Below are 23399 nucleotides of genomic sequence, written 5' to 3' on the forward strand. Positions count from 1 at the left end.
GAGCTCAGATATCTTCAAATTGGTCATTAGACACGTAGCAAGGTGGCCAATAAATCACACGTCCACAGAAACACGAATATGGCTTCCTAACAGGCGCTCTCATTCTTCCCAAAGGAATAAAGCTCAGTCACTGTCGTTCTCTACACACTCAGTTTGTTCTTTTAAGATTCAGATTTTGTCATCTGACTTTCTTCAGACTGATCCTATCAGCAAAGTATAAAAGGTTTACTCACTTGCATGTTTGAAAACAAGTTGTCAGAGCCATGAAATCCACTTCCACAATATTTCCTCTCTGATGGATTCCTAAATTTTGACATATATAAATTAGTAATATGATTTTCATCCTTGGACAAAACTTCAGCCACACTGCTATTTTCATTCATAAAGAATAAGTGGCTATTGTTAAATGAACATAAACTAAATAAAGGCACTTTGCTCTGAAACTCCTGGGTATTATTCTTTATACACTTTTGCTCGGAGCTGATCCATTCATAAAACAACAGACAGAGGTGACCAAGCCTCAGTACAGAGATATAAGTATGGGTCTTGGAATGCCTACTCTGCTAAAAAAAAAAAATAATAAAATGGCATTCATCTTCACTCCACTTGGTTTGAGCTTCTCATTTAGGTCATTTGTAAATGATGTGGTTTATAATAATACTTAGATGTAGTATTTTGCTGTTGCTGGAGGTACTGGGGCTTGAACCCAGGGCCTTAGAAGTGCTAAGCAAGCACTTTACCACAGAGCTATATGCCTAGCCCTCCTATATAGTATTAAGATAGTCGTCATATACTGAACCTCCTGAGAGTAATGACTGGCCCGTTATGCATCTGCTAGACTAAGTGCCTTGCTCTGTAGTCGAGAAAAGAGGTGTAACTGTTGACGGAAGTGTTTCACTGCTTCGAGTATTATTCGGCAGGGACATTTGTCACAATTAACGGTTTTGTGGGTGACTACCAAAATAATTTAACGGTCAAGTTTTGAGATATGAATATTATCAATCATGCAAATATTTTGGTGAGTATTCCCAACAAGCTGAGGTTTCTTGATGGGTTGGTATAAGAAAATGAAAAGCAGCAGCTGTGTGTAACAAGATGCATGCTCGTGAAAGAGTGCTCTCACAAGTGCTGAACTCGGAAGGATTGTTAGAAATAACTACTTCACAGAAGAGCCTCGGTGGTATGGGCAATGCATTAATGTCGACTGTTAGAAGACATCAGCATGTGAGCAGACAGAGCAACGGCCTTAGTCAGAGCTGATCGCTCATCCCCAGGCTGAGGATGGTACAGAACATCTGTCAACTTTCCAGATGGCCAGACGTTGAGATTAAATGCTAAAGCCAAGTGCAGGGTGCTGTCAAAGTTCCTACAATGAACAGAGCAGCTCACAGTGAAAAGAGTTATCCAATTCAACATGCTAAGAGCTTAGAGTTAGAGTGAAGAACACCCTACACGTACTGCTAGAAAGGGGCGAGTCCTCCCTGTACTGGATACTGCATCAGGCTGTGTGTGCCCAGAACGGCTTCATGACTTACAACGCAAGTTGCCACTGAGGGTCCAGGTAGAAGGTCAGGGGCTCAATCCGGTCACTTTTAGCGAAGTGTAAGCGCTTGGGTAAGAAGGGTTTCAGGTAAGGCCGGAAATGCTGGTTTGGCTCCCGGCACTGATGGAGCAAAAGGCAAACGAAACGAAACGAAACAAAACAAAGCAAAACCATTACTCTTACATCACCTGGGGCATAAACATTAACTTCAGGTCGGGATTTTACTCACAAGCATCTTACCAGCCTGACTGGAAGACACAGGTGCAGCTAGGAAACTAATGCTTCTTGCTAGTTGTGGAACTTGAATGGTCATTGGAACCTCTATTGGGAATTATAATGACTACTGAGCAAAAGACCTACGATTCTTAGAGTGTCACTGGGTTACAGTGGGGTTACAACTAATGTGTTTATTTCACATGCTGTTAAATGCATCTATACAAAATTCTTCAGTAAACTGTGTCAAATATGAAACATATATATGTTACACATATATGTAATAAATGCATATAAATATGCATTTCTTTGCATATGATATATATATCAGCACTAGGACAAATACATATTTTTTAAAATAGATATTTAGTATAAACCAGATCAAAAACAAGATTATAGACATGCAGCACAGTAGGACATCATGACCTATATCATATATATTACCAACTATACTATATCATATATATTATCAAGTATAGCAATAACTGAATAATGAAAAATTAAGATACTCACAGAAAGATTTTTTGCAAGGGCTTCATAGTTAACTGAAGTGACAAACAAAAGAATGATATGCTACAATTAATAATACAAGTAATATAAGATGCACAGTGTTGTATTGTTAAACTCAAACTATCAGTGTGCATTCTTCTGTCCTTTTTTTGAAACTGGATCTCATGCAGCCCAGACTAGCCTCAAACTTATTATGTAGTGAGGATGTCTTTGAACTTCTAATCCTCCTACCTGCAACTCTAGGACTACAGGCACGTGCCACTACACCCAAGTTGTGTAATACTGGTGATCAAACCCAGGGTTTTCTGCAAACGAAGCAAGTTCTGTGCCAATGGAGCTACATCGGCAGCCCCAAAGCTAGTTTCAAACAGCTCTTCTTACATCAGTGCATGGCCACTGAAAAGAGCAGACAAGGCTTAGGCACCATTCTGTCACAATGGCCAAGAAACAGTGTCACACTGCCCTACAAAAAGGTAACCAATGCATTGTCTGTTGACCCATCTCTCTGTGCAGCCACATGCTTGTCTGCTCATCCCCCTGACTCGTCAGCTGCTGTCCACCCATCCAGATCTAGCATAACTTCTCCACGTCATAATCAAGATATGTGTTTCGGATACATTACAGAAAGTACTTAGGAAGACATATTCCAAACTAAGCAAGCTCTCTCTAAAGAGAAGAAACGAGCTGTGATGTAGAGAGAAAATGGAATTTTCCAATGAAACAGATACAAATGAGAAGGCAAGTAAATTAGTGTCAACACTGGGTTTAAATGGGGGCGGGGAGGGTCCATTAGATTTTCCTAGTGAAGTTTGTGCTACATATCAGCTACTGTCTAGTTTTCTAAAAGCCCCTTTCGTTCTGCTTTTAGTTACATACATTTGGGGAAATTACCTACACAAAAGAATCCATACGTATGTGTATAGATAAATTGATACGCAACTTTTGCTTTAATTTGGGAGATGATGTTGTGGCTAAAGCTCAGCCACATGCCAAACACCACTCAGTCTGTCTGTCAACGTCAACCGCCCTGTGCCAAATGTCACCCAGGAATGTCAGTCTACACATTTCTAACAGGTTATTAACCAGGCACAGTGAGCCTCAGAATCCATGGAAAATGTTTCTAGAGTCTTCCTTCAGATACTACCAGTTTCAGATGGCCACGTCCCCTACAAAGTCATACAGTCTTTGTATGTAGCTTAAATGATCTCCTGTATATTTTAACTCATCTCTGAATTACTATAATGCCTAATACAAAGTAAGTGAGTCACAGCTCATTTTAAGACTGTATTATTTAGAGGACAACAGTAGCGAAATATCCAACCGTCTATACCGAAATTTATTTCATTGTAAAATCCAAACTTAACCCAATTTTGATAATTCAGACAAATTTATATTTCCATTGTACAATGTAATTGCAAGATCGTTCAGCGGGTAAGAGCACTGACTGTTCTTCCAAAGGTCCTGAGTTCAAATCCCAGCAACCACATGGTGGCTCACAACCACCTGTAATGAGATCTGCCGCCCTCTTCTGCTGCATCTGAAGTCAGCTACAGTGTATTATGTATAATAATAAATAAATCTTTGGATCGAAGCGAGCAGGGACTGAGCGAGCAGAGTTGATCAGAGCAAGCGGGCTGGCCGGAGCGAGAAGGGTTGACCAGAGTGATCAGAGGTCCTAAAAATTCAATTCCCAACAACCACATGAAGGCTCACAACCATCTGTACAGATACAGTGTACTCACATACATAAAATAAAACAAATCTTTTTTAAAAATTGTATCAAAAAGATAAGCAAAGCCAAAGATGAAAATCAGAACAGGAGCCATGGAGATTGGAGACAGTTATGAAGTGAGCTTGCTGTGCAAAGTAACAAATATCTTTAAAGGTGTCTTGGCGGTTTGTGTTCCAAAGTGGTTGACATATGTCTCTCTATATGTAAAAGATGTATGCTTTGGGAAATTGTTTCTTAGTAAAGAAACTGATTGCCTACAGAATGAATAATTTCTGCTGCATTCCTCTTCATAACAATAATATTCTAATGATGGGTCATTGTAATGGAATGTCATTACCTAATGTTTAAAAACATAGTTGAAGTTTTCTCATAAACAGTGTATAAAACTTAAAAAGCAGACTATATACTGGAATATGAAATTATAGATTACCACATAGTGTCCGGTCCAAAAATCTAATAGGTAAATGGCTACCCTCTCTTCACTCCAGTGCTACCCTGTACAGAACACCTGTGCATTCCTGTGGCCGGCATGTAGTACATTCTCTCTAGTGACATCTAAAGTTAGCCAATAGCTTCACTCACATGAATAGTATGTCTCTGGAACATCAGTGGGTCTCAACCGAGCAGCAGGTCCATACACAACTTTCACATTGTTCACATCCCCCAAGTACTTATTCAGGTACACATACTTCTTACAGCTGCCTTGTTCCATGCCTGGAAAATCAATCACAAAACATGTCGTAACATGACTAAAGGAAATCGCACATAAAGCATAATTAATTTCACTTCCAGAATCAGTTTTTGTCCCTTTCTTATTGTTTTATTGAAACAGGGTCTCTGAACATAATCCCAAAACTCATTACATATGCCAAGCTGCCCTTGAGCTCACAGAGATCTGCCTGCCTCAGCCACCTGATACCTCCAGAATTTAACCGATTATCTATATACACAGAATTCAGTACTCATATTAGTTGATCATCTGATAAGACACAACGTTTCAGTTAGGTGTACATTTTCTCTATATTTATCTTTTTAAAATGTTTATTATTTTTATATATGCATATGTGCATGTGCCTACATGAGTGTGCATACACACACACACACACACACACACAGAGAAATGTCTGAATATGTATGTATATATGTCATATATACATATGACATGTGTGCAGGTTCCCACAGACAACCAGAAGATATAGATCCCAAGAACTGAAGCTACACATGATATGAGCCTCCTGATGTGGGTGCTGTAAACTGAACCAGGTCTTCTGCAAGAGCACTTAGCACTTCAATCACTTAGCCATCTCTCCAGCTTTCCTCCCTTTTCCCGTTCCTTCGTCCCCAGATTTGGCACTAAATGAATCTTCCTGGTGCCTCATGCAATCACCATGTGAGCATTGCCAGATGCCTTTCCACAACTGAAGAGGACGATTTACCTCAAAACACCTCATATTAAACTGGAGTATACTCCCGAAGAAGGAAATCCTGGAGTATACAGTGTTAGGACTGTTTCCTAAGACAGCATCCCACAAGCATGTCTGAAGCAAAGACAAGCGAGATGAACAAAAGGAGCCAGAAAGAGCCTATTGACTGCTTTGCTGCATGGATGATGCTCTGGAGGCCCAAAGCTGTACATCATCACGTGATATGTACAGAATCACTTGGCAAAAAAAAAAAAAAACGCATTTGGGGGCCAGTGAGGTGGCTCAGCTGGAAAAGGCACTTCTTCAAACCTAACAACCTTAACTCTGTCCCCAGAACTCATCGCAAATGGAGACACTGACTTCCAAACGTTGTCCTCTGACCTCTAACAGCACACCATGGTGCAGTGTGTTCACAAGCAATAGTTAAATTAAAACTCTTTAAAAATAGCATGTTTCTCACAAGAAACTCAGATAAAAGTACATAGGTACTTCCTTTAAAGTCAGGTTTATGATGCTAAAATGAATTGAAGAGATATATAAAGATATGTCCCAATTAAAGCTCAACTGTAGTTACCCAAATTTAATGCTGGATATTATTTTTAGTACTTTCAATACTGGTGTAGAATTTTATCAAACCAGAGAAAAGGTCAGATAGGTTATGGCTGGCCATATCCACAAATTTCTTTAATTTTATACTTTAATTACATTTTATATTTAATGTATTTTCCCTAAAAAACTACCCCTAAGAAATCACATTTAAAAGCAAAAAGCTTTATCTACAACCCTCAGTAAAAATAATGAAACAGGAATCAATTGAGCCAATTCTTTAAGACACACTGTTTAATCCACAGAGTGAATTCATGAGCTCGGATTACCGTGATCTGAAATGAGGATGAGGTTCAGGCATTTATCCAAGCCCAGGTCCTTCAGGCCGTCCATCAGCATGCCGACCAGGCGGTCAACCTTCTGCAAGGCCTTGATGACCTAGGAACGGCAAGCAGCTGTGTATGATGTGTTCCATGCTAAAGCAATTTCTACATCATCACAGTCTACTGAGAGGAGGGAAGGGAGAGAGGGAGGGAGGGGAGAATGTAGGGAAAGAGGGCAGAGGAGGGAGGGAGGGAAGGGGCCATTGAAACATTGATAAGCTATGATAAATACACAGTAGACTGATACAGGTCAGGATCATAAAACATCTGCCAATCATCAGGAGCTGAATGGTCCAGATTGCATAGTTACTCAACTATATACTCTGGGGGTACCATTAGCTAGTCCCTCCCTGAGGTTCAAGTATCAAACTCAGACTAGACTGGATTAAACCAAACTAACACTCACTCCAGTCTGCAGTGTCTGGGCCGAAGCCAATGCTATCTTAATTAGCATTTCACTTCCCGCCATCAACCTCACCTTGAACTTTTTAAACATTTAAATGGTCACTGTTTAAATGGGCACAATGTTTCCTGACTTGCAAAGGGGTTAAAATTAATTCATAAATGCTTCATGTAGTTCCATTTACTTAAAAATAAATAAACCCTTACAGCTCTCAGGAACCCCTTATTTCCTTACAAAATGCATCTCTTTTGTACACTGATATTCCAAGACTACAGGAGGGCTGAGTCTGGGTAAGCCGCTTACTGGCGTTTTCTTTTCCTCGTGTGTTATAAAGCCACACAAGGAAAGTCTTGCCTATATTCTCTGCAATACATCTTCACTTACAGCTTCCACACCTCACATTCGTACAAGATAAGATCCTTCAGTATGATCCTCCACTCACAGGAAGACAGCCAAAGGGCATGGATTTTACGTTTTAAATATTAACATGGTTTCAGGTGCCAGTAATACTAAAAGAGTTGAAGAGAGTGAATTAGTATGATTTGAAAAGCAGCGGACTTCATCCGGAACAAGAACACATTAGGAGAAAAGAGGGGAAGTGAGCAAGTCAGGTAAGGTTGCATGGATCCTAATTTAATGACCAAATAAACAATTGCCTTTCAGCCAAACTGACCTCATCATGGGTCTTACATATCAGTAAAATACCAATTAATAAGTGCAATAATGAAAATCACACTGGCTGCCTGGCCAATTGTGAAAACCACAGCAATAATCAGTCATGAGCAAAATTTCTCTTGTCCTACTGTGAGATGGCCAGTCTGGTCATACTTCCTCATAATGCTGCCTCTAGCAAGGAACATGCCTGCTTTCCTGATGACAGAGTCAGAGCTGGGTAGAGTGAGGCTGCTAGCTGCCATGGAGCTTCTGGACACATACCCGGATGGAAAGACTACCAAGGACGGAAACAGACCTGACCGAGGACTAATTTCCCTCTCTTGACTGATATAAAAGCAATGCAGAATAGTATCTGCTCTCTCAAAGGCTTCAAGTCCATGCCAGGCACAGGGCAGAAAAACAAGGAGAGATGTTCTTTACAGAGGCTTAAATTCGAGTTGCGGGGGAGGGAGGGGAGTAGGCCTATTCCCTACTGTTACATTTAGCAATCGTCTTGCATTTAGGCCAAGGAGCACAGACATGGCTACCCAAAACAGAGCTCACAGTAGACATGGCAGGCCAAGCTTCCATCTGGACAAGCAATAAGGAATCCTAAAGACTCATAAACTATCCAGCCTCCATCACCTGGGCAGGGAACTAGTAGGAACGTGGAGTAAAGGTTTAACTACTAAGGAAGACAGTGGGTTTGTAGTCTGTCTTCTGGACTCATAGGAGGAGAAAGATAATAGACCTGACAACACCTCTTCTTCATCTTATGTCCAACAGGATTCCCAAGTCTGTAATTTCAATTTCATCCACATCTCAGGCCATAGGAAAGAATTCACCGATCAGAAGAAAACAGAACACAGACGCAGGGAGGAAGAAGTTCATGTCACCTTGGGCATTGATGCTCTATGCTCCATGACATGTGAATGGCATGGTGATGTGAACTCAGAAAGAGGGAATTGTTGCTTTAAGCTACGGTGGCCATAGCCAGGAACTGGCTACGTTTCTAAAATATGGAAGGTCAAATACGAAACATTATGATCTTTATTCCGTAGGTAACTGGCTCCCATCCCTAGTGTCACAGTAGCTAACATTAAGTAATTTTTTTCCTGGTTCTTCACTTTTAATAGTGTCTACCATGCTTTCAAGCCCCACTCTTAAGTAATAAGTTTGGCTCCCAGGCAGGAGAGTGTCTCCTAAGAAGAGTAAGAAGAGGATATATCCACAGAAATCTGCAGTCTTGGATACTTAAAGACTTCTCATAGAGCACTCAGGTTTGAAGGAAAAGGGAGGATAAAAGATTCAGAGCTGACGGTGATTTCATTCAACAGTTCAATGTATCGCTGTAAAAACTGTAAGCAAAGCCAGTTCTCTCAGCTCTTGTTTTGTTTAAATTGTTCTCTCTGGCTACATAGAATTTCATGTACATAGTTACATGGTTACATAGAATTTCTTTCCAAAAAGCATAATATCTTTCTTTCCAGAAGTCACAGTCCCTTACAGAAGGTTCTTGAAGTCCACTTCAGGAATACTAAATTTAACGAAGTGATTATAGGTAGCGGTGAACTTACCTCGCTGCTGACTGGTCCATGTGAATGCCCTGAAGAATCTGGTTCTTCTAAATACAGAGTGTAAAAGTGTGGTCTAAATCAAACAGTATCAAAATGTAACATTTTACGAACACATTGAAAAACAGAGTGGAAAGAATAATTCAACAGTTGATCCTGATTAAAAATCCTACATCCCTGGGGAAGCATCCCTAAAACTCTGAGGAGCCATTTACAAGCTTAGGATTCTTCAAAATGAAGCTGTAATTGTTCACTAGTTGCTCTGGCTATAAATCATCAGAGCAAACAACAGTTTTGTTGTAGTCTGTATAGATGTCTATGAAACAAAGCGGCCTTTGTACCAGAAACTGTCTACATACCTTTCATGGCTAGGAAGCTGCAGCCACTCAAGAACAGCTAAAATCCTTTCTTCAAATGGTACTGACCTAAAATTGAGGATAAGCAAATTAAACCAAATCTGCAATAACTATATGTCAAATGCATTTTTTTTTCTTCTTGGAAATAGTAGTAAGTGATACTAGCCAGGTATCTGTTACATCTGAAATTATTTTAGATTATTTTCCATCCTATAATTCCAATATCAGGAAACTGACGCAGAACTTTAGTTTGAGGTGTATAAAGAAAGACCCTGCCCTACAGACTCCCCCCCCCACCCCCAACACACAAAGAAGGTGTTATTTTCAAACTTAAATTTGCTTCTCTAATGAAGACCATGATTAACTTTATACAGATAAATGTGATTGGGCTTTAAAAATTGTTTCTTGTCTTCTTTTGAGGTATTATACATTCAGTTAAGAATGTCCACTGTCACATCCCTCCCTCCTTCCTTCCCTCCCTCCCTCCCTCCCCCTCCCTCCCTTCCTCCCTCCCTCCCTCCCTCCCTCCTTCCTTCCTTCCTTCCTTCCTTCCTTCCTTCCTTCCTTCCTTCCTTCCTTCCTTCCTTCCGTGGTATTTTTCATTTGTTTCAGAAGGACTTGTTCACTGGTGACTGGGAAGCAGACACAGTGAGAACAGACTACAGTTCTCCAGGCAACTTTCCTCCAATGAAATTAGTTCTGCCTCCTCTGGTCCCTGGGTTCTGTTACCATGGTCCTTGCAAAGCCTGCTCCCCTCACACACCATCAGCTGTGCCCTGTACTAGATCTAGGAAATGTAGGTTGCCCCTCACTAATCTGTAGGTTCACCTAGGCTGGTGGGATCACTCAGATCTCACAGTCCACCCCATCTATGATATAAAAACCATGGCAAACAGTGGAGACAGGAACAGACCACTCGCTCTCCTTCCATGAGTGAGCCACACAGAACACACAGTACCATGAGTTGACCAAGAAGAGCTTTGTGACCATTTTTGACATTCTCAGGTAAGGTATATCATACGGCTTTTAATCATAAATTTCAAAAGTATAAATGAAACTACTTTGGTAGTTTTGCTAAAATCAATGAAAGAAAGCCCTCCCTACCTGTTTCTGTACCAATACCATGCAGGTTTTTGTTTTTGTTTTTTTGTTTGTTTGTTTGTTTTGTTTTTTTTATCACAATTGCTCTGTAGTACAGCTTGAGGTCAGGGATGGTGATTCCCCCAGAGGTTCTTTTACTGTTGAGAATAGTTTTCACTATCCCAGGTTTTTTGTTATTCCAGATGAATTTGGAAATTGCTCTTTCTAAATCTATGAAGAATTAAGTTGAATTTTTGATGGGGATTGCATTGAATAGGTAGATAGCTTTTGGCAAGATGGCCAATTTTAGTATATTAATCCTGCCAATCCATAAACATGGGAGATCTTTCCATCTCCTGAGATTATTGGTACAGTGACAGGCAGGTAGATCAATGGAATAGAACTGAAGGCCCAGAAATGAACCCACACATCTATGGTCACTTGATCTTTGACAAAGAAGCTAAAACCATCCAGTGGGAAAAAAGACAGCATTTTCAACAAATGGTGCTGGCTCAACTGGCGGTCAGCATATAGAAGAATGTAAATTGATCCATTCTTATCTCTTTGTACAAAGCTCAAGTCTAAGTGGATCAAGGATCTCCACATAAAACCAGAGGCACTGAAGCTTATAGAAGAGAAAGTGGAGGAAAGCCTGGAAGATATGGGCACAGAGGAAAAATTCCTGAACAGAACACCAATGGCTTGCAATGCAAGATCAAGAATTGACAAATGGGACCTGATAAAATTGCAAAGGACACTGTCAATAGGACAAAAAGGCCACCAACAGATTAGGAAAAGATCTTCACCAATCCTACATCCAATAGAGGGCTAATCTCCAATATATACAAAGTACTCAAGAAGTTAGACTCCAGAGAACTAAATAACTCTATTAAAAACAGGGTACAGAGCTAAACAAAGAATTTTCAACTAAGGAATACCGAATGACTGGGAAGCACCTAAAAAAATGTTCAACATCCTTAATCATCAGGAAAATGCAAATCAAAACAACCCTGAGATTCCACCTCACACCAGTCAGAATGGGAAGATAAAAAACTCAGGTGACATCAGATGCTGGCAAGGATGTGGAGAAAGAGGAACACTCCTCCATTGCTGGTGGGATTTGAAGCTGGTACAACCACTCTGGAAATCAGTTTGGTGGTTCCTCAGAAAAGTGGACATAGTAGTACCTGAGGACCCAGCAATACCACTTGTGGGCATATACCCAGAATATGCTCCAACATGTAATAAGGACAAATGCTCCACTATGTTTATAGCAGCCTTATTTATAATATCCAGAAGCTGGAAAGAACCCAGCTGTCCATCAACAGAGGAATGAATACAGAAAATATGGTACATTTACACAATGGAGTACTACTCAGCTATTAAAAACAATGAATTCATGAAATTCTTAGGCAAATGGATGAATCTGGAGGATACCATCCTGAGTGAGGTAACCCAATCACAAAAGAACACACATGATATACACTCACTGATAAGTGGTTATTGGCCCAGAAACCCAGAAGCTCGGAATATCCAAGACATAATTCACAAACCTAATGAAACTCAAGAAGGAAGACCAAGTGTGGATACTTCTATCCATCTTAGGATGGGGAACAATGCACCCATGGAAGGAGTTACAGAGACAAAGTATGGAGTAGAGACTGAAGAAATGACCATCTAGAGACTGACTCACCTAGGGATCCATTCCGTTTACAATCACCAAACTCAAACACTGTTGTGGCTGCCAACAAGTGCTTGCTGACAGGAGCCTGATAATAGCTCTCTTCTGAGAGGCTCTGCCAGTGCCTCATAAACACAGAGGTGGATGCTCACAGCCATCCATTGGACTGAGCATAGGATCCCCAATGAAGGAGCTAGAGAAAGGACCTAAGGAGCTGAATTGGTTTGCCAGACCCATAGGAGGAACAACAATATGAACTAGCCAGTACTCACAGAGCTCTCAGGGACTAAATCACCAACCAAAGGGCACACTTGGTGGGACTCATGACTCCAGATGCGTATGCAGCAGAGGATGGCCTAGTCAGACATCAATGAGAGGAGAGGCCCTTTGTCCTATGAAGGCTGTATGCTCCAGTATAGGGGAATGCCATGGCCAGAAAGTGGGAAGTGGGTAGGTTGGTGAGTAGGGGGAGGCAGGAGGAGGTAGGGGTAGGGTGTTCTTCGGAGGGGGCCCCAGGAAAGGGGACAACATTTGAAATGTAAATAATATCCAATTAAAAAAAGAGCCCTCCCTAAAATGTTTGTATGATTTCGAAAATCAGAGAGACTATCCTAATAGGCCCTTATGTTAGAGAGTAAATCTATTAAAGTAATTTAGAAATGGAAATACAGAGACACAACTATCTTCATTTAAACAATGTTCCGGACTCCACCATGGCATGTTCCCACCTAAGTATTCTTTATGCTGTATCCACCATGCCAGAGCTCCTGGTTATGAATTCTTTAATCCAACTCTCCTTTCCTTCTCTTTTTCTTTTACTTTCTAAAGTAAAAATACATAGCACTTCTATGCTCAGAACTCTGTGTCCACTGTGATCTCTGTCTCTCTCTCCCTTGTTCCCTCCCTCTCTTCTTCTTTCCTTCCTTCTATGCTATTTTTCATTTGTCTCATTTGAAACAGAGTCTGATTATGAAACTCTGGATGGCCTTCCATTCACATAAACAGGCCTTTATCCCACTCTACCACCTAGGCTTGCCTAAAACTCACAACCATCCTGCCTCAGTGCCTTGCTACATGAATTACAGTCCTGCACCAACATGCCCAGTATTACCTCATTTTAAAAAACTGCCCAAAGATCAGAACACAATTTGTAAATGATTCTATAAACTCTTTGTCTGATTTTACTTTCTATTCAGCACCATCTAAGACTCTGTAAAGAAGACCTTTAATTCAGAGTGTCATTCAAGTGTTGGAATTCAGGACTGAATAAAAAGAAAAGTAAAGAGAAATGGAAGTTGTACTATGTTACAAAGCCTAGGGAAAGCTCAGCCACTGCATACCCATTATACACTTTGTAGATATCTGGTAGAATCCCGTCAATCTCCACATCTGATCCTGGCCAAAAGTATGTGCCGGACTTGACCTCCTGATGATTAGCGGTCACCCAAATCTGGCAAAGACACACGAAGGGAGTGAGATGGTGAAGATATTAACCTCGAAGGAGACAGAGAACAATACCAACGCATTCATCTTCAGTGACAGGAATTTCAAGTTCCAACAGTTAGGCTACAATAACCCTGTATATGAGGTATGCTATCAGATCATGGTAATTAACATTTAAATCCCCTTAGTATTACTTCATATTATTTTAAAAAATTAAATATCTAAGATGAAAATATAAAGCACAATAATGTGATAATTATGCAGCATGCACCCACATCAAATTATAACACTATGCACCATAAGCATATAAAGGTAAATAATAAGAAAAAAAACTACCATGCCAAACAACTAGAACTTCAGGAGAAAAGTCTCAGGCTGAGGGAAAAAAAGAGCCTTGGTACAACCCAAATCTATCTCTAGAGTAAACTGCGTAGTCATACATACATATGAGACAGTCAACAGTCGCCTGCAACAGTTTGCCGAAATTCCTACGGAATCAGTTTATTTTTCTCTGATTAAGATAAGTATGGATAACAAACTATTTTAGTAGCCACAAGAAGTAGCTTACCGGCTGTCCTTTGTACCACAAAGGGTTGAATTTCTCTTTACTTTTAAGCGAGAAAGAAGCATTCATTTTGGGATCATACATCTTGTTATCAATTATGCCATGGGATTCCGGATAAAGTCCCTAAGGAAAGACCAATTGCAGATTATAGCTTGAATTTCAAAACAAATTACCTCATGCTCATCTGAAGTTGAATTATGCCCTGGAACAGTGCTTCAACTACATTTTCCTGGTCCAAACACAGAGTGTGCCTAGTGCCTACTTACTGTGACGATGCTGTAATGATTGGGAAACGTCTTGGTAGGGTACATAGGCCTCATGTTTTTAGTGTATGTTCCACAGTTTTCTAGACAGAAAACAAAACAACAACAGACACTGCTATTAGGCATATCGCATTAAGTAAATTATCCCAGGATGCAGATCAAACAGCCAGATCAAAATTCAGAACAAGTCAAAAGTAACACAAGTGCTACAAATTTAGTATTAACAATGAAAAAAAAAGTTTTATTTATTTCTCTCTCTTTCTCTCCCTTCCCATGGAACCCAAGCTGGCATCAAGTTTGCTGTACAGCAAGGGAGAAACTAGACTTCGAGCTTCCTGCCCCCACCTTCCCAGTGCTAGGATTACAGCTATCCACCATTATGAGTGGTTTATACAGTACTGGGGACTGAACCTGGGTCTTCATGCATGCTGGACTAGCACTCTACCACCTGAGCCTCAACTCCAGACCTTACAGTCTTCATTAGAAAAGCAATAAGCAAAGTGATTAAGCCAAGTAAGCAGTTATCCTATAATCATCAGTAGCCTGAATAGATGGACAGAAGTAGTGACCCCTGATACTTGGTGTTCAAATAGCTAAATAACAGTAAATATAAGGAAAAGTGGCTGCACTCTCAGCTAAATCTAGACTAATAAGATGCAGTAGTTAAGGTGACATTGTCCCTGGCTATAAAACACAAATCAGCCACCCATGAATGAGCTTCTTAGTTACTTTAAAAACAAAAAGTATATCAAGGGGAACGGAGGAGTCAGCTGTTGCTGACCTTCTAGCCCCGTGTCTCACTCTTCCGCACTGTCTGCTCTTAGGAGAGGAACATACAATTGTTGACCCCAGCACTTGAATTGCGTTATCTGAAAAAGATCCTCAGATTGGTTTGTGTCTGCATATGTGTGACCTTCCTAAAGGCTCTGCGTCACCAGCCACAAGCCCAACACTCCTGGTTACCCAGTGCTGTAGCTTAAGTTAGCTAAGCCTTGACTCGGCTTAAATATCACACATATAATATAACAGCTCCTTCACTTTGAATTTAGGAACCATGTTAGGTACCACATAGACAAGTCTCAGGAAGGGACAGAGGGCTGGCTAACAACTTCCAAGTCCACGGGCTTGATTTATGCCAAGTGACGACTGAAAAGATTATCTTCCAGGCACACATGAAAAGCTGAAAATTTTAAGTTACCATAACATAATGATTGACATATGCATTTACTGAGAGTAATTTCAAGGTTTAAAACAGCAGGATGTATTTGTCTAGGAGATAATTTAGAATTCCAGAAGAACACTACAAGAACTGCTTATCTACTTCTATTTCAGGCACATAGAACAAGATAGCAACTATTAAGCACTAACAACTAACAAAGGCTAACAGTGGTCACATCCAACCATGCTCCTCCCACTTCCAATGATGGTGCTAACTCACTAAAGTTAAGACTTAAAGCTTAGCAAAGACATTAAGAAAATAGTATCATATCTCATCAGTAATTTGGAGAATAGTCATTCGTTGGGAGCTTTAGTTAAGATAAAGAAGTTGAAGGTGGGCATTCCTGTAACCTGGAACCTGGGAAGAAAGGCCAGGAAGATCAGGAATTCATGGCTATCTTTAACTACACAGCAAGTCTAAGGCTAGCCTAGGTTACACAAGACATCTCAAAAAATTAAACACAAAATTGAATGGCTATTCAGTTTTACCCAGATGATGACAGAAGCTAGTAGTCTACATGAGTTGTATACTATTGTTTCCAAAATTGTCATACTATTTTAGCTTGAAAACTAAGGAAGCAAGTAAGTATTTTCCCAAAATTCTCAAGAATAATAAATATGAATAGTCATGGTCAAGGGTTAAGACACTAGGACAACCAATTAAGCTAGAAGTATTTTTGGAGCGGTTTCCAAGATCTACAATATCAACACTAGTGGTCTTGAAAGTTCACCGCTTTGCAATGGAGAAGTTTGGTAAAACAGTGAGACGCTTCACAGTACTTTTCCAAAAACATCCCCCCTCCCTCATCCATCTCCAAAGTCGTGACCCTTCAGTACTCAACGCTGAAGTTACTCACTCAGCTTGCTAATGACAGGAAGAAGTCCACCCCAGGTGTGCAAATACTCAGCTCTGAATCCATCCAAAGAAAACAAGAGAGTAGGGGGTGATTCAAACCTGGTAAAGAGTAAAAGAAAACTGTGTAAAGAGACAAAATGAAGACACAGCCAATGAGGATGCCCTCTCCCTGGCTCCACCCTCTCCCTGGCCCCACCCTCTCCCTGGCTCCACCCTCGTGAAGGTTTCTCATTGAGGTCAGCATGCAACTGAAATTATCTGAAAAGTCAGCAAGAACATAAGAGAACATCCTTCATGCATTTATATTTGTATACATATTTTATCAAAAAGTTATTCACATGCATGTATCACCATTAATATTTATAAGGATCCATACTGTTTTGAGCTACAACATAGAAACTTCAATCATATTTTCTGACATTACAAAAGTTTGGTCAAATGATATTGTCATATTATAAGATTTTCAAACTTTCTAAGAAACTAAATTTGACAAGTAAACAACATTTTCCCCATTAATTCTTTTTCTGAACAAATCTCTGTCTCTCCTTCAGTAGATGGTGCCTCATTAGGCATAAAACATATGCTATAATTAGGCTTTGTTGCTTTCTTTTTATACGCTGAGGATCAAGTCCAGGTCTGTCCCCACTAATGCTAGGCATGCGCTCTGCCCATCAGCTGCATCCCTGGCCGTATTTAATATTTAAGTTCAGTATATTTTGAAGAGATAAGTATGTGGTGCAGAAGCCTGAAAGACACAGTGTTCATATATTTAAACAATGAAGTGGCTGGAAATGTTGAAAGATGAGTTCACAGAAAGACACAGAGGTGTGTGCCACAGAAAGCCCAAGAGGGCATAAAACACTGTATCAGGTACACTTGACAAAAGAGAATAGCTAGCCATGGATTCAAAACAAAACAAACAAACAAACAAACAGCCATGGCTCAGAAATTGCATCCAGACACTTTCGCTAATGGATGGTAGAAAAGTTGCATCACTTTATAGCTAAACAACAGTGATCATCTTGCCCACAGTTTCTCAGAACTTTAAAATCTGAGGGTGAATGAGCTTTCGCTCTCACATCTTCTCAGCCCTCCCATTTTAACCAAAAGCAACCACACCAAAGGAAGAACTTTGTTATACAATTCTCAGTAACTACTCTTGATAACCTGGCCCTCCTGGGTGAGTGTAATCAAATGTGTATAGTCTCAGTCACTGCACAAAACTATGTCAATCAACAAAAGCCATAAAATTCAGGTCACTGAAATGCCAGGTAATGTAATTTCTCAGAATAAAATGCTCTGAATTATGCCAGGAGTTCTAGTTTCCAGTAAAGATCTTACGTTATGCCGGACGTGGTGGCGCACGCCTTTAATCCCAGCACTTGGGAGGCAGAGGCGGGTGAATTTCTGAGTTCGAGGCCAGCCTGGTCTACAAATTGAGTTCCAGGACAGCCAGGGCTATACAGAGAAACCCTGTCTTGAAAAAACAAACAAACAAACAAACAAAAACGAAAAACAACAAAAAAAGATCTTACGTTATACTTTAAAGCAACAATTAACATTTAGAAAGAAAAATTGAGCAAGTCTAAAATTTTAGTATATCTTGGCATTTTAAAAAGCAGTTTAGAGAGGACCCTCCCCCCTAAAAGCCCTCTTCTGGTGAAATTATTTAGTTTAGGTTTAGTTTTAGTTGTCATTACTACTGTTTCAAACAACAACAAAAAATGTTGTATGACAAAATAAATACATACATGAACAAAATAAGATTAAAATACAGGTTTAAAGTATTTTAAAGTCTAAAAAACTTTTAAACTGGTAAAAAAAATGTATTTCTGCCACATGGTAGTGATACATGCCTTTAATCCCAGCACTACAAAGACAGAGGCAGGTAGATCTCTGAGTTCTAGACCAGCCTGGCCTATAGAGGGAGTTCCAGGACAGCAAGGGCTACACAGAGAAAGCCTGTCTCAAAATAAAATAAAATAAAATAAAATAAAATAAAATAAAATAAAATGTTTTTTGACATGAATAGTTCAAAAAAGAACACAGATGAATTACAAAACTCATGTAGCTGGGTCTTTAATCCCAGCAGTTGGGAGGCAGAGGCAGGTGGATTTCTGAGTTCGAGCCCAGCCTGGTCTACAGAGTGAGGTCCAGGACAGCCAGGGCTACACAGAGAAACCCTGTCTTGAAATTAAAAAAAAAAAAAAATCATGTAACTTTTTCTCACAGATGTGTTATTTATGCTAAAAGTGCATAAAATTGAAAAAAATTTAAAGAACTGCAATGTGCTACAAGTTCAACACCAAAAACTCCATAGTAGAGCCAAGATGCTTTCTTCCGTAGAAGGCTACAGACACACCACCACACTCACGGATAACAGCCGCTATTACTCATGGTGTTTCTTTCTACTGGCTTCCAGAGAAAGGGTCATACCACAGTCCTCTGGAGAACCAGCAGCAAACACAGTCTGGTGAAAGCAAATGTTTAATTAACCAATGATTTATTACTATTTTTCATCTTAATTTAGAAAGAGAAAGGGAAAAAAAAAAACCCTTCTCAAAAAGGGAAAAGTATGCCTGTGTCGGGCCATGAGCTTACTCTGCTGGACACTCCGGGGTATCGATGCTTTCACATGTTTCTTCTACCCAACTCTTCTTATCTGGAATAGTTTCAAAAATAAAAATAGAATGAAGTGAGCACATTTGAGAATGGCAGGAATGCAGTGTTTTTCAGACACAGCAACATAGATCCCCCAAAGCAAAACAAAAACATCACGAGGCACTGGCAGTAAACAAATACCGTGAATATAGAGAGCTGTTCTGTCTCGAAATAACAGTCAACGGGAGAAAACGAAATACAGAACTGTAAGATGAAAATACACTACTCATCCTCCACCTCTGGATTCTCTTCACCCACAGATTCAACCAAATGCACATTGAAAATATTCATTTTTTTTGAATCGCATCACTATTGAATATTAAACTTTAGTTTCCTATTTATTTATTATTTATTTATTTATTTATTTGTTTGTTTATTATATGTAAGTACACTGTAGCTGTCATCAGACACCCCAGAAGGTGACATCAGATCTCATTATGGATGGTTGTGAGCCATCATGTGGTTGCTGGGATTTGAACTCACGACCTTTAGAAGAGCAGTCAGTGCTCTTAACCGCTGAGCCATCTCTCCAACCCAAGCTTTAATTTCCTAAGTGGTATTGTATACCAATTATTCACATAGCTCCTGTATTCCATGGGTACTGTGAGTAACTGCAGAGCATTTAAGGTATGTGTGAAGAAATGCACAGGCTACATGCAAACACTAAGCAACTTAATACGAAAAGGAGTTAACACTGGTGGACTGAAGTATCCTCACAGGTTATGCAACTTGTCTCTGTGAAATACAGGGATAACTATTCTGTGTTCCCTCACATTTAGACTCAGGCTCTGTTAGAGATTTCAAGACACCTTCTAATTCTTGAGCAAAACATTGGAGCACTGTTAGCATCCTTCAAAGCAATTTCCCATCTTCAGCCATTCCACCCTGAGTGTGCCTGGTCTCATCAACCAGCTCTGGCGCTCCATGGCCAAAACTGTGCTCCTTCATTACAAGAAAGCCTTGGCCAGAACTGGGACAGGATCCTTACTCAAATACAGTAGTAAGTATGCAGACACCATCTAAATGGCATAAGGAGGATGGTAGGGAAAAAAAAAACTAATAGAAAATTGGCTTCAGGTAAAATAAGGTCAGCCACATACAGATAGTAACTATCGTTCAGCTGGATGACATCACGTGTCCTTGGTTCATGTACACATCAAAGCCATTCCATAACTGGCCCATTAACATATCTGCTACTGTGATGACATGGAATACAGCTGCTCTGAGAAAAGACGGTGCCGATGCAAAACCTCCCCAAGGCAGATGCCCAGGCTCCAGGAGGGCCCAGGGTAGGGAAACTGACCTTGGCACACAGAACTGTAGTTGATGCAACAGTCATTGTGGGTTTTGCAGTCGTCTGCACAGGAGCACACGAACCTGGACAGCCTCTTCTCACCGCACCTGAATTTGTTGCAAGTCCATATATGTGCTAGAAACCAGCATCAAACAAACAAACAGATACTTATGATTCAAGTTCAACACATCTGTAAAAATCAACACCATTTTGGACAAGAGGATAAGAGATGATCACTCATTTTATAACTGACCCCTGAGATTCTGCTTCCGCCCAGCCTTTCTGAGCTAACAGATGGCAAACACGCAGGCACCTAGCAGTAATATTTCACTAGAAACCTGGGATTTCATTGTTTTTAAACTGGGGCACATCATCATTATTGTACAAACATAAGAAAACCCTTGCTCATTCCAGCAGCCATTTTCAGGGTTCCCAAAGTTAAATCTAGAACTATGCATGCTAGTAAACAACTAGGAGAATGCAGGAGAATGGCAACTTGGAGGCCAGCCAAGGCTATAGAACAAGAGTCTTGTGTCAAAAACAACACAAAATAAAAAAAAACCCAGCCAAACCCCCCCCAAAAAAAATCCCTAAATTTTTACTTCTATCTCAATTTTTAGTTTCAATTGTTTTATTTATTTATTTATTTATTTATTTATTTATTTATTTATTTATTTATTATTCTGTAACATGACCCCATCCAGTTCTGAGGCTGAGGCAGGTTTATTTTTTTTCCCAATCTGATTTTATACCATGCATGTAATTACATGTAATGGTATGCTTTTAATTACATGCATATAATAGGGGCAGTTCTAGGTTGATGAACAAGCAAGACAATAGATACAAATAATCAAGGAACAAGCAAGGCAATAAACAAAGTCCCCTGACCACTCCCGTGATTGCTGTTTCTAAGGGCTTATCAGGATGACCAAGATATCTGAGCCTACTTCCCTGTCCTAGCCTAAAGTCATATTCTTGCCTGAAGCCTACTTCTTTGTTCTACCCCAAAAATCAGATTCCTGCCTGAGCTTACTTCCTTGTCACGGCCCAGTGTCAAATTCCTGCCAAGTGACTCCAAAAACCTCTCAATATATCCCCCTTTTTTATTTCATAAACAAGACTGTGTCTGTCTTGGGTTGTTCTGACAAGAATCCCGTTGTGGAATATGCATTATCAAAAGCAATGCACTTCTGTCTTAGGCTCTGTGCAGAACTTACCATCTTTGACTGCCAGCCTGTTAAATTAATAACTCTGGAGGTTCATTTTTAGTTTCAAGCCATGTATTTTGGCCACCAACATATTGCTGTTGTTAAAGGCAAGTTTTATCACAATGGTCAAGAATAAAAGTATTCCCAGGACAAGAAGGACTATCATGATCAAGCCATATATGCCATTCTTGAAGCTTGACCAAGATGGAAATACCAACCTCAGGCCATGAATAATTTTGTCAGCAATATCTGCAGCATCAAAGCTCAGCAAAGCAGCATTCTTTAAATTCATAATCTCACTTTGCTAAAACATCCAGAAGTGTTAGAATTATAATACCCTGCAAGTGTCTTTAAACTTTTTCCCAATTATAATGTTTATAATTGGGAAAACGAAGTTGGGTATGTTGGAGATAAGCTTTTGAGCTCTGTACTCTGGGCAGAGGCAGGTGAATCTCTGTGAGTTAAAGTCTAGCCTGGTCTATATAGCAAGTTCCAGAACTACAAGGAGAAACCTTGTTTCAATAAACAAATGAGCGAACGAAGAACGAAGAACGAACGAACGAACGAACGAACGAATGAATGAATGGCGTCTAAAAAGAAAAATCATTGAGTTAATCCAACCACAGACAGAAAGATGCACAGCTTCCGGGAGATCTTTTCCTGACCTCCGTGACTCCACCCCTTTTCGTGACTCCACCCCTCCCTGTAACCCCGCCCCTTCTCCCACCACACTTACTTGGTTCCACACAGGTCTCCTGGAAATCCAGACAGCAGTTCCCAAGGCTGACACAGGCAGCATCACAGCGACAGTTGCTGAACGTCCTTTCAAAGCAGCGGCCTTTGCAACTTTTTACTGAAAATGATGAATAAGTCAGGTGGTGTCAATCACAAAATTACAACGCATACACGAGCTAAGGCACACCTGAGTCAAGATGCCACCACTGTGGAGTGTAACTCACATCTGGCGCTTGGAAACCAGGACATTCTACAAGGAGAAACTAAAGTGAGGAAACTGACTTTCCTAGATCTACCTGAAGAAGGGGGCGGAGCGTGGAATCGCAGTAACTGCTGTTGCGTCATATGCATCTGACAACTGTTAAAACAGTGCATGCTACGCTACCCTGAGCTCAGATTAGGTAACACAAAAGCCCACCTTTTCATTTGTATTAAGCTTGAGTATATCTGCTCTAGGGTATACTAACCAGACAGGTAAAATTGGCATATTTCAAACAATCACTAAACATTTAGACGAGTAATATTATAATAGCAGGATAGTTGAACAGGACAAAAATGTATGCAATTCAACCCTACCATATGGGATACGGGGGGAGACATTACCGAATCAAAAGAATGACCACAGAAATTGCCTGTGGTTTGCTTTCATTACCTATATGGTGTTTTTTTTGGTGTTATATAGAGCCTGTTCTTGATACTAGGAAAACACAATTAGAAGTGTGATGAGTTCATTACTACTTTGAAATTAGCAATGGCAGAAATATCTTAAAAACTCTCTTGAGACTCTGTCACTTAGGGATGCTAACTGGTCTCCTAGTAACCTCCAGAGCTGCTTTAGCAACCAACTACTTGGGGCTTTGGAGGAACCTCTGGTCATGTCTTCGTGGTTTTTCTTTAGGGGTGGAGAGTTGTTTTTTGGTCACAGACTCTACTCCACATTTTAATATAAAAATTTGTAAGCAAAAAAGACCCTTTGTATGGCCAAAATAAGATAGGACTTTAGGAAGAGTGCTTAAACCAGCATCAAACTTATGAAAATTTCAACATCTGTGGAGTA

The 23399-nt window shown here is 40.1% G+C and overlaps 1 protein-coding gene across 5 annotated transcripts in view; it reads right to left on the reverse strand.

Moving 5' to 3' along the window:
- The window catches only part of Enpp1 (ectonucleotide pyrophosphatase/phosphodiesterase 1), a 74246-nt gene that overhangs the window by 17656 nt on the left and 33191 nt on the right, over nucleotides 1-23399 (reverse strand). For 3 of the 5 annotated variants that reach the window (NM_008813.4, NM_001308327.1, XM_006512598.4), the window contains exons 3-16: nucleotides 22344-22460; nucleotides 20409-20534; nucleotides 19046-19106; nucleotides 16446-16543; nucleotides 14374-14453; nucleotides 14111-14230; nucleotides 13440-13549; nucleotides 9342-9407; nucleotides 8986-9058; nucleotides 6298-6406; nucleotides 4581-4712; nucleotides 2270-2301; nucleotides 1536-1663; nucleotides 234-303 (exon numbers count right to left, since the gene is read on the reverse strand). In NM_008813.4, the coding sequence (NP_032839.3) occupies nucleotides 234-303; nucleotides 1536-1663; nucleotides 2270-2301; nucleotides 4581-4712; nucleotides 6298-6406; nucleotides 8986-9058; nucleotides 9342-9407; nucleotides 13440-13549; nucleotides 14111-14230; nucleotides 14374-14453; nucleotides 16446-16543; nucleotides 19046-19106; nucleotides 20409-20534; nucleotides 22344-22460 (1322 nt within the window). Of the gene's footprint in view, nucleotides 1-233; nucleotides 304-1535; nucleotides 1664-2269; nucleotides 2302-4580; nucleotides 4713-6297; nucleotides 6407-8985; nucleotides 9059-9341; nucleotides 9408-13439; nucleotides 13550-14110; nucleotides 14231-14373; nucleotides 14454-16445; nucleotides 16544-19045; nucleotides 19107-20408; nucleotides 20535-22343; nucleotides 22461-23399 lie in introns of those variants that run through there. The other 2 variants (NM_001308329.1, XM_006512599.2) reach the window with 2 other exon arrangements.

This window comes from Mus musculus, chromosome 10 (assembly GCF_000001635.26).
Source record: "Mus musculus strain C57BL/6J chromosome 10, GRCm38.p6 C57BL/6J".
In the NCBI taxonomy this organism is placed as follows: Eukaryota; Metazoa; Chordata; class Mammalia; order Rodentia; family Muridae; genus Mus; species Mus musculus.